Raw genomic sequence first — 14,836 nt, 5'->3', positions numbered from 1 at the left:
CTCTGGGCACTTTTGCCGAAATATCCCCCCCTTTGCCAACCCCCCTCCCCCCACACACACGATCTGACACACGATTCACTCACTTACACGCACAAGATGCCGCGAAGGTCATCCTGCTCACTCTTTGCAAGCCAACGACAGTAGGGAATCCTTGATCGCTAGAGGCCAAGGGCCCTTCCGGATTGACTCAGCTGGTCCCGTTCGTGGAGGAAACAGCCGCCTCTGCTCACCTTACTAGGTAGCACGAATAGCCCGGGAGAGTCGTCTGCTCGAGAGACCACTGCCGGCCGGTAATTGGCGTTCTGTTCGGCTTTAAACACGTGCATGGTCCACTACCACTACCTGCCAGCTCCTCCGTCGCCTGTCCCGGCTCAGTGACACCCACACCCCGGCCCGTGTGTGCATGTGTGCGCGTGTTACTGCCCCGTCGCCTGTGAGCCCACCATTGCCGTGTCTGGCGTGTATCTGCTCGATCGAGGCGCTCCGGATCCTCGTTGCCACGCGACGCTGGCCTCACTCGCTTCGCCTAAGCGCCTGGCTCAACTCGCACAGATGGGAGATTCGCTGGATCAAGGGCGCCCGGCCAAGCGCATCAAACTTGCGCCACACCCGCAGCCGTCGCATCCGCACTCGGTCTCCTATTCCCACCCTCATCAGCAGCGGCTGATTCAGCCTGCGCCGTCCAACACGCCCGTCGTCCCTGCAGCGGCGGCGGCGGCTGCGGCTGTGGCTCACACCTGGGTCCGCGTCCTCCCTCCGCCCCGTGACGGCCTCCGGGTCCGACGCCGGGTCCGCAACCGCGGGGGCCGCGCCGCTCCCGGCCCTGACACGCCCCGGCCAGAGGCGGGCTTTGAGGCGGGCTCGTCTCCGCCCTCGACCGCGTCTACGTCCTCGCTCACTTCATCGTCGACGCTGCCATGGCAAGCGGCTGAGCCAATGCCGACAATGGCAGCGGCAGTGGAAACGTCGATGGAGACGGCGCTGATGTCCCTAGATGCTGCAGGTAAGTGAACTGCAGGCAACTGCCGCATTAGATGCACCGTCTGTCACATGCTCTCCAGCTTGGATTTTCCCCCCCCTGCCCTGTCTTACCTGCTGCTGTCTCTCACATCTGGCGCTTTCCTCTTCGTGGAAGTTTGTGTCCAGCAGAAAGAGAAAGGGACGATACTTCCGCGTCTCACTTCCCTCCCTTAGAAGACATATTCTCAGATAGGGTTACACTTTCATACCATTCCATCATTATTCCACCCTGCTCTTCATCCCACCCAGTCGTGCGACTTGAGCTCGCCTCATTCTATCATCCTATCCGTGCTTGCAGGTGGAACTCACTCACCCCTGCGGGCTCTGGGCTCAACACATTTTCATGCTTTAACATGAAAGGGATGCACTAACGGTTAATCCAGCACCGCTGGCCGCGGAGTTTGATCTCATCCCGTTGAACCACGACTCTTTGAGCCATTCGGTCTCGCCTGAACAACAACCCCATTCGCCGCAGGCGGATTTGGTCGCAGCCGCGAATTCCGACCACCTCTTGCCATCTGATGCTGAACATGAGCACCGCAGCTACAAGACTCAGGCTCAGCCTCGGCCTAGATCGCATGGATTTGTCAGTCCGTTCAAGGATTGTATAGCAACATTCGGGAAGCAAGCATCCCCCCGATTCCCTCGCCCCACGGATGGCAGAGTCAATTCATACATCAAGTTCAACTGGCCGTCGCGGAGACCGCAGGGTGGTCGGTCATCTTCCGTATCAGCCGCCACGCAGCCCGGCGATGATGCCGGCGAAGAGGACGGAGTAGAGGAGATCATCAGACCGTCGTCTCAGTCATCCTCGGTGTTGGGAAACTCCAGTCGTCAATTACATGACTGCACAAACCAAGTGCCCTACCAGATCACTGCGAAGTCGCCCAACCCGTTGAAGAGATCCGACCGCTCATGGTCCTTTTCGGACACCGCATCGCCCCCCGCATCATCAGGCTACTCTGTCACATCTCCCTATACTCGTCCATGGAGCCACGGCTTGGGTTTTACCCATTCGTCCATGAATTCCCCCCAGATGCTACCATCGCATTTTGGGCTGGTATCCCGAATGGACAAGATGGATAGAAAGCTTTGGTCATTCTGTACGTTTGAAAATTCCCCAATAACCGCCAAACAATGCACATCTCTCCTGCTTTCCCCCATTACCATCTCATACACATACCATTACCCGATATAGCTAGTTAGAGTGCGCGTCCTGACTTTCGGCTTGGGGACATAGATATCGGAAATTGGTGTCCCGGCCGGAGCATTCTGGGCAAAACGAACCTCTGGCTGCAAGACTTTGCTGCCATGGAGGGGAGCGAGGGGGTTTTATGCGCGATACAAAGCCTGGCCGGCATATACGTCTATGACTACCAGCCGATGGAAGAAATAAGTAGGCGGATCAATCATCGATTTGCCCTGGCCGAGGCCCGTCTGAGCCACCTGCTCTCCAGAGCAGATCTCACTGTTGAAGAAGCCAGCGAGCTGATCACGATCCTCTCTATACTATCTATGCAAGATGTGAGTGGCGTTATGAAATCCATCCTTGAAGGCCGCCAATATTTGCTTGTTACTGACGACTTGGTGCACCACTACCTCACCCTGTCCGCAGATTGTCCTTACTGAGCGCCGTCGTAAACGGCCTTACACTCCGCGATGGCTTGAGGGATTCAAGCAAGGCGAACACTTTCTCGAGTCCATTGACGAAGGGTCGCGGTTCTGGTCAAAGTCCAATGTCCAGCTCTCTTCCCTTCGCATCTCCCAGTCCATCATCGTCGGCAGGGCCGTCATACTTTCGCAGCTCATGACCACGCTGCCGCCCCCGTCGACCTTTGATCCCGAGAGGGAAGCTGCTCGGTTTGGCTGGCTTCTTTACGGGGACATGAAGGACATGTATGAGATCCACGGTGGGTGCGGGTTTTCCAAGAAACTGCTTCACTCCTTCAGCCAGATTACATACTGCTCGGCGCGACTCTATCAAGATCCCGAGAGCTCCGTCATTCCTCTCACTGCAAAGTTTCTGCTGTCCGAGCTACTGGATATGAGGCAATGGAGCAGCGCGCCCAATTCAAACCCGTGGGAAGTTGCCAAGACCCAGCAGCAAACCATTGAAATGGTCCGCGCCGCTCAGGAGGGCTATGTCATTGACAGCGCAAGCGCCATGACAGAGGTGACTGCCGAAGCTTGGAGAATTGCAGCCATTGTTTATTTGCAGTGTCGTGCACTAAGGTAAGATCAACCGAATGGCATAATACCTAGTCAATCATACTAACATGTGGTTTATAGAATCCCTCGGAACCACCCCGAGGTGTTGTCGAATCTGAACGACCTTGCCAAGTGCATCAACATCATGCCAACCTCTGGCTACAACTTCACCGCCCAAGCCCCTCTGTTCCCGGTTTTCCTTCTTGGAATGCTGGCTACCGTTCCTGGACATGTTGCCGTTGCCCAGAACTGGTTCGAAAGGGTTACCAGCACGCCAGTGAGAAGTGTAAGAGACTGGCCCATGTCCTCCAAATCATTCTTGCCATATAGTATACTAACTGAAACCGTCTTGCAGAGTGTGCCTCCGCTCTATGATGCGTTGAAGCGCATATGGATGTGGATCGATACCGAGCCCACCTTGAAGCCGCCAGTCAACGGAAGGCTAGACGAGGAAGTCGGCAAACGTCTTCCGTGGTGGGAGCATCTGGTTCAGCGCGTTCAAGAGAACGAGATGGAGATCCTCTGCCTGACCTGAGACCGGCATTGACATTAGTTGCTAATCTCAAGGCAAAGCCTAACTGGTGGTCCCCATTCACAAATCCATTCTAGCCCGGATGATACCCCCTCTCCCGGTCTTTCCCCCCAGGCCCAAGATAACGGCGCAAGCAATGAAGAAAATAACCAGAACCAACGACGACGTTCTAAAGCAGGACAGTTGGCCTATTACAAGATTAGCCCTGATACGGCGCTATCTCCATCATCTTTTTGGTCCAACTCCCCCTTCGTCTTGAGAAGATACTGCCCTGAACAGGAGACGCGGTGTTAGCGACCGAGCAGTCGAAAGGACGAAGCAGAGCGACAAGTCATCGGACTTACGAAACTCAGAGTTGGGTGCTTGCCAGACACCGATCACACTCAGTCCCGCCTTATGGCACATGAGTCGAACACTCTCCTCTCCGTACTTGTGAGAGTCGAACCAGTCTAGCTCTTCACCTTCCTCGAATGTCCGACCAAGCTTGTGGATCGTGACATCCTTGTTGGCGCGGAAGAAGAATCGGTGCCGGGTCGTTGGCTTGTCTTCGAGCTCCGCCATGAAGTCCCAGTCTTGTTCCTGGAACCACTCCTCCCCAATCGCCTTGTTCACCTGTTCAAAGCCGTTGAGGAAGAAGTTCCGGTACAGGTCGTCTCGTGAGTGGTAGGCTGCCCAGATCTTGTCCTTGTCTTGGGGCAGTAAGTGGCCGTCCATTCCCACCAAGAGGAGATCGTTGGGCCGGAGCGCCTTGGCCCAGTACTTGAGGTGGTTCAGGGCTTCGGGCCAGGGGTCGTTGCAAAGCACGGAGCCCAAGGAGAGAAAAAGCCTCTGGCTCTTGATGCCCTGGACATAGGTCATCCCGTCCTGGAATGTCCCCCACAGACCTGCGCACGTTACCTTGGCGTCTGGTGCTGAATGCTTGTCGAGCAGGTAACCCACGCTGTGCTCCAATGACGCTTTGGAGATGTCGAGGGCCAAGTAGGTGGCCTTCAGCTGCGCATTTTCGAAACCCGCCAACAGATGCTCTACCTTGCGGGTGTCACTGGTTCATCACGAACAATTGTTAGCTCATATCATTCGGCTTCTGTGGGCTTTCTCATCAGTCTTACCCAACCCCCAGGTCGATCAAGGTCGGTCCGGGCTGAAGTCGCCTCAGGAGCTCGCTGCCGTGAGCGTCAAAGAGCGCGATCTCGTCATGCGTCTGATAGAACTCGGGCGTGAAGATGATCTCGTTCCATATGGGCAGCCCGACGTCGGTATACAGGAGTTCGTCTGGAAGGGTTGGCTTTGCATTGGGGCCGTAGACGGCGGTGAGAACCCTTGAGAGCTTCTCTCCGATGTCCTCATGCATCCGGCTTCCGCCAATGTCCATCACATGGCCATGTCCAGGAATCTGGTGCTGCGAGGCCATGCTGCGCGTATGATACGTGGCTGGAATGGACAATCTGAATCTCAAAGATGATATGGAAGTGCAGTGTCTCTTACTGCAGCCTAACGCCTTGTTATGGATCGACAGTCGTTATGCTGGAACAGCGACGGCCTTATATACTGGGGACACGACAGCAGAAGCTCGAGGGTGTGTGTTGGCTGCTGGTCTGATTCAATGCAGTGCTCTGCGTGAATGGATGAGGATGGGAGAGCAGAAGCGGAAACCAATGTTTCAATCAGAGATGAAGAACACGCAAGCGGCCAACTCTGCACGTCAGGTAGAGAGATCCAGTCTACCCATCTCCTATTCCACTCCGCGGGAGACAGAGCGAGCAGTGATAGAGCTCGGCGGCGAGCGAGCTTGATTTTTCCTGCCGCACGCCGCATGCTGCACACCCTACATCCCATCCACCGGCCTGTCAGGTCTCCGTGTGCGCATACATGCGTGCTTAGCCAGAAGGGCCGTAATAGGATAGTGTGCTGTCCGGGATGGCCTTGCAAGACGACAGCCTCGAAGCCTACAAACAGTTGGTACGAGTGCACGGCATCGCAGCAAGCGGCGGTAGCCAGCCGGAGCGCTCTGAACCCCTCCGAGTCCACCTGGTGATGAGGCGAACATTAGGGTCCCGGCCGGGGTATGACCGGATGGGGTTGGCCTCACATTAGTCCGCCTGCATATGGAGGACAGGGGGGTGTGCTGCTGCACCCAACTGACTGTGTCAGCCCCTGTCAGGACGAGCCACCGTTATAGGGATCATAGAAGGGGTGGGAGGGGGCGCTACCAGGCTCCAGGACTGCATTGGAGGGGGACGTCTTACTTCGTGCTCTGTAGTATATGATGCCGCTGTGCTGCAGCAGGATGGAGACTTGTCGCATCGCCCATTGACTCCATCTCCTGCGGCATTGGTCCGTCATCGACGAGGAGAGAAGGGGAAAGAAGAGCAGACGCTCACGGAGCCACGTCCGAGGCGGTCGCATTGGTTTCTCGAGGTGATTATCGAGCTTCAATATCTGCACTGTCGCGAGTTCGCCAGCGCATACATGCGATTGCAAGGCGTACCGCCATCATCTCCTGGCACCGAAGGATTCATCGACTGAAGGGAATTGTGAAGGATGTCGGTCACTCCCATTGTTGCGCCACCACGTGTCTCTACCACGCGAAGCCTTTGTGAGCTTCTGCGGGTATACGTGTGTAAACGAGGCATGGCTTTGTGTTGCGGTGTCGTCGCTGCTGGTCATGGATAGATAATCAAGCTGGCTTATGCAGGCGGCCTTTGTGTCGCCGCTTCCCCCAGGAAGCATGGATGTCTTAAGCGGAGATCGGGAGATGGTGGCTTGGAGGCGCCCTCGTCTTCGGCGCGGGCCGAGTGAAGGCTAGTATCTAGTATTACTATATCCGTTACAATCCACGATCATGTCTCACTCCCTTGTGATACGCTGTTCGCACATACCTTGAGCTGTCCAATGGCAACGACGAGCAGGCACCGCCTTGCACCTGTCGCGTCGAAATCCATGGCGCTGTTGAAACCGGGGAATGGCCGCGGACGAGGGACTTGGTGTCCTTCAACTCGAACGGTGATGCAGAACATTCCGCTAGACGCCCAGCTTCCTCAGACCCGCTCTGTACGCTCGGAATCCACGACGCGACTTTTCGTGCTTGGCCAAGCAGCAGCTCGAGTGGAGCAGCTAATCTGGATGCGAATCAGTCTGAACTGCGATGAAGGGTGGTGTGGGCTCGTCGAAGCGCTCCATTGGGCATACGGCCCGAGTGGGAAGATGTGGACGGCGGGAGTTCGTGACGGCCAGCTCGATCTCGATCTCGACTTCTCCTGGCCTAGAATATCGCTAGGCCGAGTACCAGATGGTAATGAGAAGCCCATGTTGCGGCCAGACATGCAGGCAATTAGTACCACATGCAGCCGCTCTACCAGCATGTACGAAGTATTATGAATCCTGCTCCTTGGTTGTAGTATCACCTCAAACTTCCCAGCGCTTGCTGCGTGACGTACCAAGGCATCCGCCAATAGACCATCACATGTCCTGAAGACCCATCCCTCCACATACGGAGAAGCATCAGGACTCCAGTACTGGGCGCTTTGTGCAGAGTACGGAGTAGAATAGCCGGCACGATGCTCCAATTGCTTTCTGTGACAAGTGAATGGACAAGGCTCGATCCACCACTTTGGTTCCGGCTCGTTCAGCACACCCCACGGCCCCTGCATCGTTGCAATCTTGTGCGTGTCTGAGCATGGGGTAGCAACGGCGTTGTCACAGATGTCGCTGTTACTGTTGGTGCTGTGAGGATCTCCATAGCAATCTTTCTTCCTCTTGCAAGGAATATCGCTAACAGGCACTCCGTACAGGAGACCGCCAAAAGCTGTTCGATATACAAGCAAAAACAGGTGCTCGTGCGAGTCGCCGTGAGCAACGGCTCCCCTTTCTGGCTGTCGTGTCGTCCGTCATGGTCGTACGCTGATCCAGGGGAGAGCACGCGGAAGGACTTTGCTGATCCGGTCAAGTGCTACGTCACGCACGGCCGGCCACAAGCATATACGAAGATGAACGGGCATATCGTGGGGGCTGTCTGCGATTCTATGTCGTACCAGATTCCTACATTTTCGCCCAAATCCGACCATCGATCGTGGCACAAGTATAGGCCCAAGCGACCTGAAGCGCAGTGGCTGCGATGCCGGCAGTTTTTGGCTGCAGGGTTACATCAAGCTGGAACCCTTATTTGGACTGCATACCTTCTCGCACAGATGGACGTGGCTGTAGCAGGTATAGTAGAGACGGCCGTTCGTGTGGGCCGCTGCCAAGTTGATATGGCCACCAACCGAATATAGGAACTATATAAGCAGTTCAGCCAAATCACTCGCACGTACTACCTCGTTGTCCGGAACGACATCAGCTTGCCGGCACAACTACTCACCGGTGACTTAACTTCACGCATCTACCTATCACTTATCACAAGTACAAGCATAGTACCCTCGTCTGGAGAAACATAACGGCTAGCGCTGAGCTGGGTGACGAGGTTATTCCTCTTTGAACCCCGAGTCCCATTAGCCCATGTGACGAGTAGCAAAGGCCGCGGTGGAGTCCGTGCTTGCAATGGCAGACGAATATGACAGATGATAATCCGGTGTGAAGTCAGTACCGAAGCTCTGTCACAGCATGCAGAAGCATCAACTCTGGAGACATGACTGTAACACAACGCCAACTCATGCGGCTCATGACTGAGCAGGTCTGCGAAGCACGACCATGCTCTGTACAAGTATTCGGCTGGCCAATGGGCGCGGGCGGTCCGGCAGGAGAGTGGGACGGTGTCCTCCGTCCTCCGTGTGGGATTACCCCTTGCGGCATCCAGACAGATAATCTGCATCAGCAATACTTGGTACCTGTCATGGCAAGCTTTGAAGTTCAATGCTGACTGCATAAAGACCTGAGGACAGACTCGCAGCTCCGAATAGGGGCAGGTGACTGTTAGGCAGTATATGCAGCTAGCATCTGGAAGCACGGAGCAGCATTCCGGGGCATGTCGGGGAGCTCTGGCGATCGAGATGTCTCTGGCTCTGACTCAGTTAACTACTCACTTGTACAACGGCTGAGTTGTTTGCTTGTACGTACGTGCATGGCTGTGTCTGGAGGCGAAGCCTGCTCACGAAACCTCACCTGTGAAAGGGTTCAGAGTAACTCACCTAGGGTCGATAGGCTTGCCGTCTTCCACGAACGCAACACCCGGCTGTGTGCTTCGTACTTCGTGCTTCATACAATCTACAATTTTCAGGGGCCTGAACGGAACAGAACGAGCCGGCGGGAGACGGCATGCAATGAATCTCGCCATTGGCCGCCCGGCCCCCGTTGAGATTCCGCAGAGACATCTTGTGCCAAGTACGAAAACTCGGACTCGCACCCCCTTTGCCAAGCAGTCAAGCTGCTGTCGTGCTTACTGGGCATTGATCTCTTGGTAACTTGTATATCAAATCGACGGTAGAAGACGCGAAAGGGTGTGGTGCTCGATGATGTGACTGGGCGCTCCAGCCTAGTGGCTGGTCCCATCGCCGAGGCTTTCGAGTCTGTGGGAACAGTCCACCAAGATTTTCACATGGCAGGATTGCCGTCTGTGCCGCCAACATGATGCCCTCGTTGGTCGATTTGTCGTGGAGATCCTGGGAACTGGTGGAAGAAGACGAGAAGACGAAGATCTGGAGCTGGAGCTCCCAACAGTCTCGCCGGTACGTGCCCACGTACTTGCCATCAGGTACGGAACGTTCTTGCCCGTGCTGGAGGCTCTACCGGGCAGAAGTTGAGGATGCTTGTCCAGTACACCTGCCTCGCATAATACTGCCAATCCTTCCACCGGGTTCTATGGATCCTTGGGCGGTGCCTGCCTCCAAAGTACTCGACGACGGCAGGAGGTGAGTCGGTACCCCACTGACACGCGACTGCCAGAGCGCCCGCTGAGGACGTGGAAGTACAGGCATCGAGCACGGCACTCGGGGGGGTTGTACCTGCACCATACACGGCTCTTGAAGCAGATGTATCTTGCAACTGCCCATGTGATAGATCATGGCGCTTCTACCTGCCGACTGAGTACCCCCCCAGTCGCTGATACTTTCGCAGTACGAGTACCTAAACTCCTGTGGTCTGTCGTCATCGTCACCATTATTAGGTACAGTCGTTTGCTCGTCTCCTCCTCCTCATCTTCTTCCTTCGTCGTGCAATCTACCCACCACTTTGTCATTTCATGGCCAAACACTTACGTGCCCTGTCCGACCACGGGTCGACTGTCTCAAGGAAGCGCCTGTGCCAGATTCTCCTTTCGCGAACCACCGTCGCCCTTTGCTCGATCTTCAGTTCGCCTCGTGTCTTCTGGACAAGTACGGCTGTCTGAACCAACCTCATCCTGGTGCAAATGAGCATCAGAACGGCCATCACCGACCCACATGAGCTGCGTTGCGGCAAGTACACGTCAGATCCGCATGTGCATTCAGCGGCCGCTCGCGGAATTTACGAGATCGCCAAACGGGTCGCTGTTGTTGATGGCCGACGGCTGCCGCCTGTTCCCTACGGACACTGCTTCTAAGCTCAGCCTCCAGGGATGTCCCACCTCGCGCTCTCGGGCCATCTAAACGGGTCTGCTCGCAACTCCTCTTGGTGTACGGAGCTACTTCGTACCTTACGGGCAGGTCCCTGTTACAAGCGCAAGCATCGAATGGTGATACGGGTCGGACGAGCACGACTCCGTACTCTGTGCTGCTATCGCCGCCCCTTGTCCTATGGCTAGTATGGACCTCTTTATGCATCCCTCCACATTCGTTGACATTCACTAGTACTGGGTTTGCAAGTAGTATGTGCGACAGGTCGACAAAGGATACGTACTTACATATCGTACGAGACTCGGTGGACCAGGGCCCCTTCTGCTACAGCTTCCCCTTGAAGAGCCAGGGGCATCCGGCTTTCTCGAGCCCTGCTGAGCTTGGGGGATCTCCGCCCTCCAGGGCTGCATCTTTCTCGCAGAACATTGCTGAAGGATGAAGTGGCCGGGCGAATCGCTTCGCTCATAAGCGTCTTCGCAACAGGAACTGAACTGTGAGAGCAGTTTCGTGTCAAACCAGGACTCGTCGTTTCGCAGAGCAGATTATGCAGAGCTTTCTTCGCCATACAGGTACGGAGCCCTGGCACAGTTGGCAGTGGGCCCGTCGACACAATGACAATGCCGCATCCATGTTTGGAATAACCGGTTGATACAACCGCCAACTCGACATACTACGAAGCACGAAGTGGGAGGCATGAAGCACGCCCAGGAGTAGTCACGGCATCGAAAGAGAGGAGCTACCTGTAGGTTACTCCCGCACATCCTGGAGACTTGGGCCTTTGTAGACCCCCCTTCTTGAATCGCTGAACAATGATCACAGGCAACAGCACAACGGGCTCCATCCCTAGTACCTCTAGCGCCGTCAAACGCAACGATTCCTGCCACTATTTTTTGCATAGCTTCTTCCGTTCTCTTCAAGTGCGGGAAGATCCGAGCGGCGGAGATCCCTGAACGGCGACGGTTTGGCCCCACGAGCGTTGCTTGCAGACCGAACTGCCGTCAAGATGTGACTTGCCTCGTCGATTCGATTCCCGAGAGAGAGCTCAGCTTCTGCCATCTTGATCTCACATAGGGCTCAGATTCTCGGTTGCGGGGGTTCTTTCATGCCGAACCTTGACAACGTCACAACCAGACGGCAGAAACTGGATAACTTCCTTGCAACTTCGTCAAGAGTTAGTCGTACATCCTCACGTTAGCGTCCCCGTTTTCATGCCCCCAGTCGATCCCAGAGTGGGACACAAGACGACAGGTGCTACTGTACGAGAGGTGCTGCGAAGCGCTGGGATGTGCAGGATGAAATGTGAGCAAAGCCCTTCATCCGCCAATGGATACCTGCCGGGATGGCATCTGCATATCAACTTTTCGTCAGATATGGGGCCGCTGGGACACCCACTTGCCGAATTTTAAATTGTGCGTTTGCCCTTTTTACGAGAGTGCAGCACGATCCTTTCTGCTAGAACTTTTGACAAGTGCCCAAGCCATGTTGACCAAAGGCATGCAATACTGATCTCATAAGGGAAAAAAAACCTCACAGGGTAGAGAGGGCGCCCCAGTGGCCGTTACTCGGAGAGTTGCGCCGAACTCAGCCCCTCATTGCCGCTCACTCATCTGACCTTCCGGACAATGGTTGCATGCATTCTCAGAGAGCCCTCCTGTGGACCTTCCAACGGGGCGCTGGTTGAGTGAAGGCAAGAGTATCAGGGAGACTTGCGGAGGGCTTGTTGTTGTTGCCAAGCAAGATAGCTTCGAGACTCTCGATAACGCCCCCAACCTCTCTGTTAGAACCCTGGCTTTGGGGCGGCCTTGTTCATGCTGCTGTCTTGCAACTTCCCGTTCGCACCAACTCAACTCAAGTCTATCAAGAGAGCTTCCTGTCGCTGACTCGCACTCTTCCCATGTTGTGTTGGTAAAGTGACCTGTCATGCATGCTTGGCTGCTGCAGTTTATCCTCGCTGTTGGTGAGTGACGATTTGGAAGTCGAAGTGGGGAGTTATGTGTACACAGCTAACAGACCTCCCTCGTTGGCGATATTGTTGGCTCGGTTTTTTTTTTTTTTGGTTTTTTTTTTTTTTTTTTCGAAGAACGAGTATCGATTCCAACTATCCAGAGCCCACGGCAAGAATGACACTTGGGCAACTAATATGCCAAATGTTTCCTGTGCGGCACCGTTTTCTTATCTCGGGGTTCCAAGGCCGATGTCGCTACATGCACGTCAACCGGAAGAGTATGAGATGGAACCTGACGATGTAACAAATGCCCCAGTTCTGAAACTATTTGTTCGAAAGACTCGGTGCGTATTGGCACATCTTCTATTTCTGAGAGGATCTCGTCATGCAAATTCGCTAATTGTATCCCAATCTATCGGCATCTGGGAATGAGACATCGCAAGTCCTTCATCCATTAATGACACATTTCCTAGCCGAACAAAGCTGCACTTTTGCCCGTCAGGGGCCGGGACGAGGAAATACTCTCGGGAAGATGCCACCTATCAAGTCACGTAATGCTACGTGTAAGTATGAAGAGACGCGGACAGAGGAAAGACCGAGCTCTAATCATTCCTATATTCAAAGGCGCAATCTCGATCTGGCCTACACTTGCAGCTGAGATATTAACGCTCCATCCCATGGGGAGCGACTTGGCACTCATGCAGCCTGCCTGTCATGGCTCAAATCCATGCAACCCGGCCATATTCCGACAGGCCGTTCGGGCTGGTGCTTACTCTTTCGTCCTCATACACCGAAACGGTGGCTGCTGTTGCATATGCGTAGGTACACCCCCTCAAGCACAGCTGCAGACTTAGGTACGTAGTATGCAATGTTTCTGAGAACAGCTCATGAAAGACATACCTCGCAGTTTCCAGTGCTCATGGTGCCGCACTCTGCGGCTACTCCGTACTCAGCATTACATACTTGCATCCCTCGACCTTCTACGAAGTTCCCTTCGCAGTCGATATCGCATGGGGGGCCCCCCTGAGATCTGCACGTCGGCCGCTGTTGCGGATATAATAGTGGCTTTAACATCTCGGACGGCATGGGTAAGAAAAACGTGGCACAAGTGACAGCCAGGGCTCCGATGCTCGCGGCCCTTGAATTTGCGGAGGCACCCAAACCCACCGCACGTCATCGCATTCCGTTTTCTGGACGTACGTCTCATGCACCAAGGTATTGACAGGTGGAGGAGCGGTACTGGCGCCCTAACTCAGTTTGCATGAACCCCGAGACGGAGTCACCTGGGTATCCATTCATTCATCTACCCCGTATCCAAGTACGAGCATTACATGCCGCCTTGATGTACTTCATGCATTCAGGAGGGGGGGGCTGACGGGGGTTCCTCCGTGCTTCGTACAGGCAAGCTCCATGTATGAACCTCGCTTACACAACGGAGCTGAGTGTGCCTACAAAAAGTGGTGAATGAGGATGTGCAATCCGTCATCATTGGACACCTGCCGCCGACACCAGATACTTTTGACAGGTTGTACAAGAGCAGCACTGTCACAATATGACAGCTTACTTCTGCGGATCAGACCAAACGACGAGAGCGGTGGGTTCGTCATGCACGGGTAACGTCCGTCCATCCATGTCTGTTTTTGAGAGGAGACGGGTTGGGGCGAGGATTCGACAGCAGCGGGATGCGATTTTCAATCGTTGTGGAATCTCCATCTCGGCCGATTCTGCCATCGGCTCTGGATTCCTGATACCGATCGTGGTGGGTGCGCATTTCTGCTGTGGAGCAGCCACCTCCGTCTGATATGACGATCCCCTTTGAAGATGGCCTTATCAGGCAAGGAACGATGCCCCCTTTTCTACTTTTTAATATTTAGTACCCATCGTCCTCGCCTCTTTGGCATCCTGCTCCATCTGATTGATAATGGCGCCCTGGCTGTCACATTTCTCTGCTCCTCTCTTCACTATTTTTACGCCGTCCTCGGTGACGCAGCGGGTTGTGTCTCGGAGCTGCTATGCACGACCAGCAAGTGACAGAGTTTGGCATATGAGAGCCACATCATCGGGGCATGCGTGACACGACGAGTCCTCAGTACTATCCAGCAGCCAACTAATCTAGCAGAGCAAGAACAAAAAAAGAAAGGGGGTTGGTTGTTAGGTTGGACCAAAGATTGTGACGTCGCACTTCGATTGTAGACACGCATTTATCACAAAGTTGTCGTGTAGCTGATGAGATGTTAGCTGCAAGACTTTCTTTGCTTAGCCCGGATTTGGACGACTCTGCGTCTTTGGCTTCGTGTCACTTTGTGTTATTGCGACTTTGACGTGGGATGCGCCTTGTCCTAGTAGATGAAGAGTAAGAGTGCAGAGAACTGATTCGTGGAAGACGATTGGGTAATCCCCTTTCGGGTCGGATATGATCTGTACTTTGCGCCGCTTGAGATGGCGATGCTACGACTCCTTGCTGAGGTTTCGTGAAAGGTATGATAGGTGCTCTGATATATGCTTGGAGACGGAACGAAGGTTTTCCTGATGACCTAGGAATCAATAACTGGTGGTCTGCTACTTTGATGTTTTTCTTCACAAGATACGTGGTGCGAACTTGATCAC

General features: G+C 54.5%; 4 protein-coding genes across 4 annotated transcripts; 2 read left to right on the top strand and 2 right to left on the bottom strand.

Annotated features, from left to right (window-relative positions):
* Positions 1–552: 552 nt before the first annotated feature.
* Positions 553–3,763, top strand: CCMA1212_000570 (uncharacterized protein; the record flags this gene model as incomplete). Its single annotated transcript, XM_073698033.1, has 6 exons — positions 553–1,003; positions 1,404–2,123; positions 2,261–2,544; positions 2,636–3,252; positions 3,310–3,514; positions 3,584–3,763. The coding sequence occupies 6 exons, from the start codon at positions 553–555 to the stop codon at positions 3,761–3,763; spliced, it is 2,457 nt and encodes an 818-aa protein (XP_073563966.1).
* A 188-nt stretch (positions 3,764–3,951) lies between these two features.
* Positions 3,952–5,171, bottom strand: CCMA1212_000569 (uncharacterized protein; the record flags this gene model as incomplete). The annotated part of the gene is made up of 3 exons (XM_073698032.1): positions 3,952–4,031; positions 4,105–4,802; positions 4,870–5,171. The coding sequence occupies 3 exons, from the start codon at positions 5,169–5,171 to the stop codon at positions 3,952–3,954; spliced, it is 1,080 nt and encodes a 359-aa protein (XP_073563264.1).
* Positions 5,172–6,766: 1,595 nt separating this feature from the next.
* On the top strand, positions 6,767–7,138 carry CCMA1212_000568 (uncharacterized protein; the record flags this gene model as incomplete). The annotated part of the gene is made up of 1 exon (XM_073698031.1): positions 6,767–7,138. The coding sequence occupies one exon, from the start codon at positions 6,767–6,769 to the stop codon at positions 7,136–7,138; it is 372 nt and encodes a 123-aa protein (XP_073563265.1).
* A 509-nt stretch (positions 7,139–7,647) lies between these two features.
* CCMA1212_000567 (uncharacterized protein) lies at positions 7,648–10,794 on the bottom strand (the record flags this gene model as incomplete). The annotated part of the gene is made up of 9 exons (XM_073698030.1): positions 7,648–7,780; positions 7,803–7,909; positions 7,936–8,034; positions 8,071–8,109; positions 8,163–8,615; positions 9,136–9,396; positions 9,625–9,713; positions 9,949–10,057; positions 10,572–10,794. Coding segments are annotated over 9 exons (1,512 nt in total), but the record flags the coding sequence as incomplete, so codon positions are not given.
* Positions 10,795–14,836: the final 4,042 nt, after the last annotated feature.

This window comes from Trichoderma ghanense (genome assembly GCF_004382785.1).
Source record: "Trichoderma ghanense strain CCMA-1212 chromosome Unknown scaffold_0, whole genome shotgun sequence".
In the NCBI taxonomy this organism is placed as follows: Eukaryota; Fungi; Ascomycota; class Sordariomycetes; order Hypocreales; family Hypocreaceae; genus Trichoderma; species Trichoderma ghanense.
The sequence above is the reverse complement of the archived record's forward strand: the minus strand, read 5'-3'. Positions and strand labels throughout refer to the sequence as shown.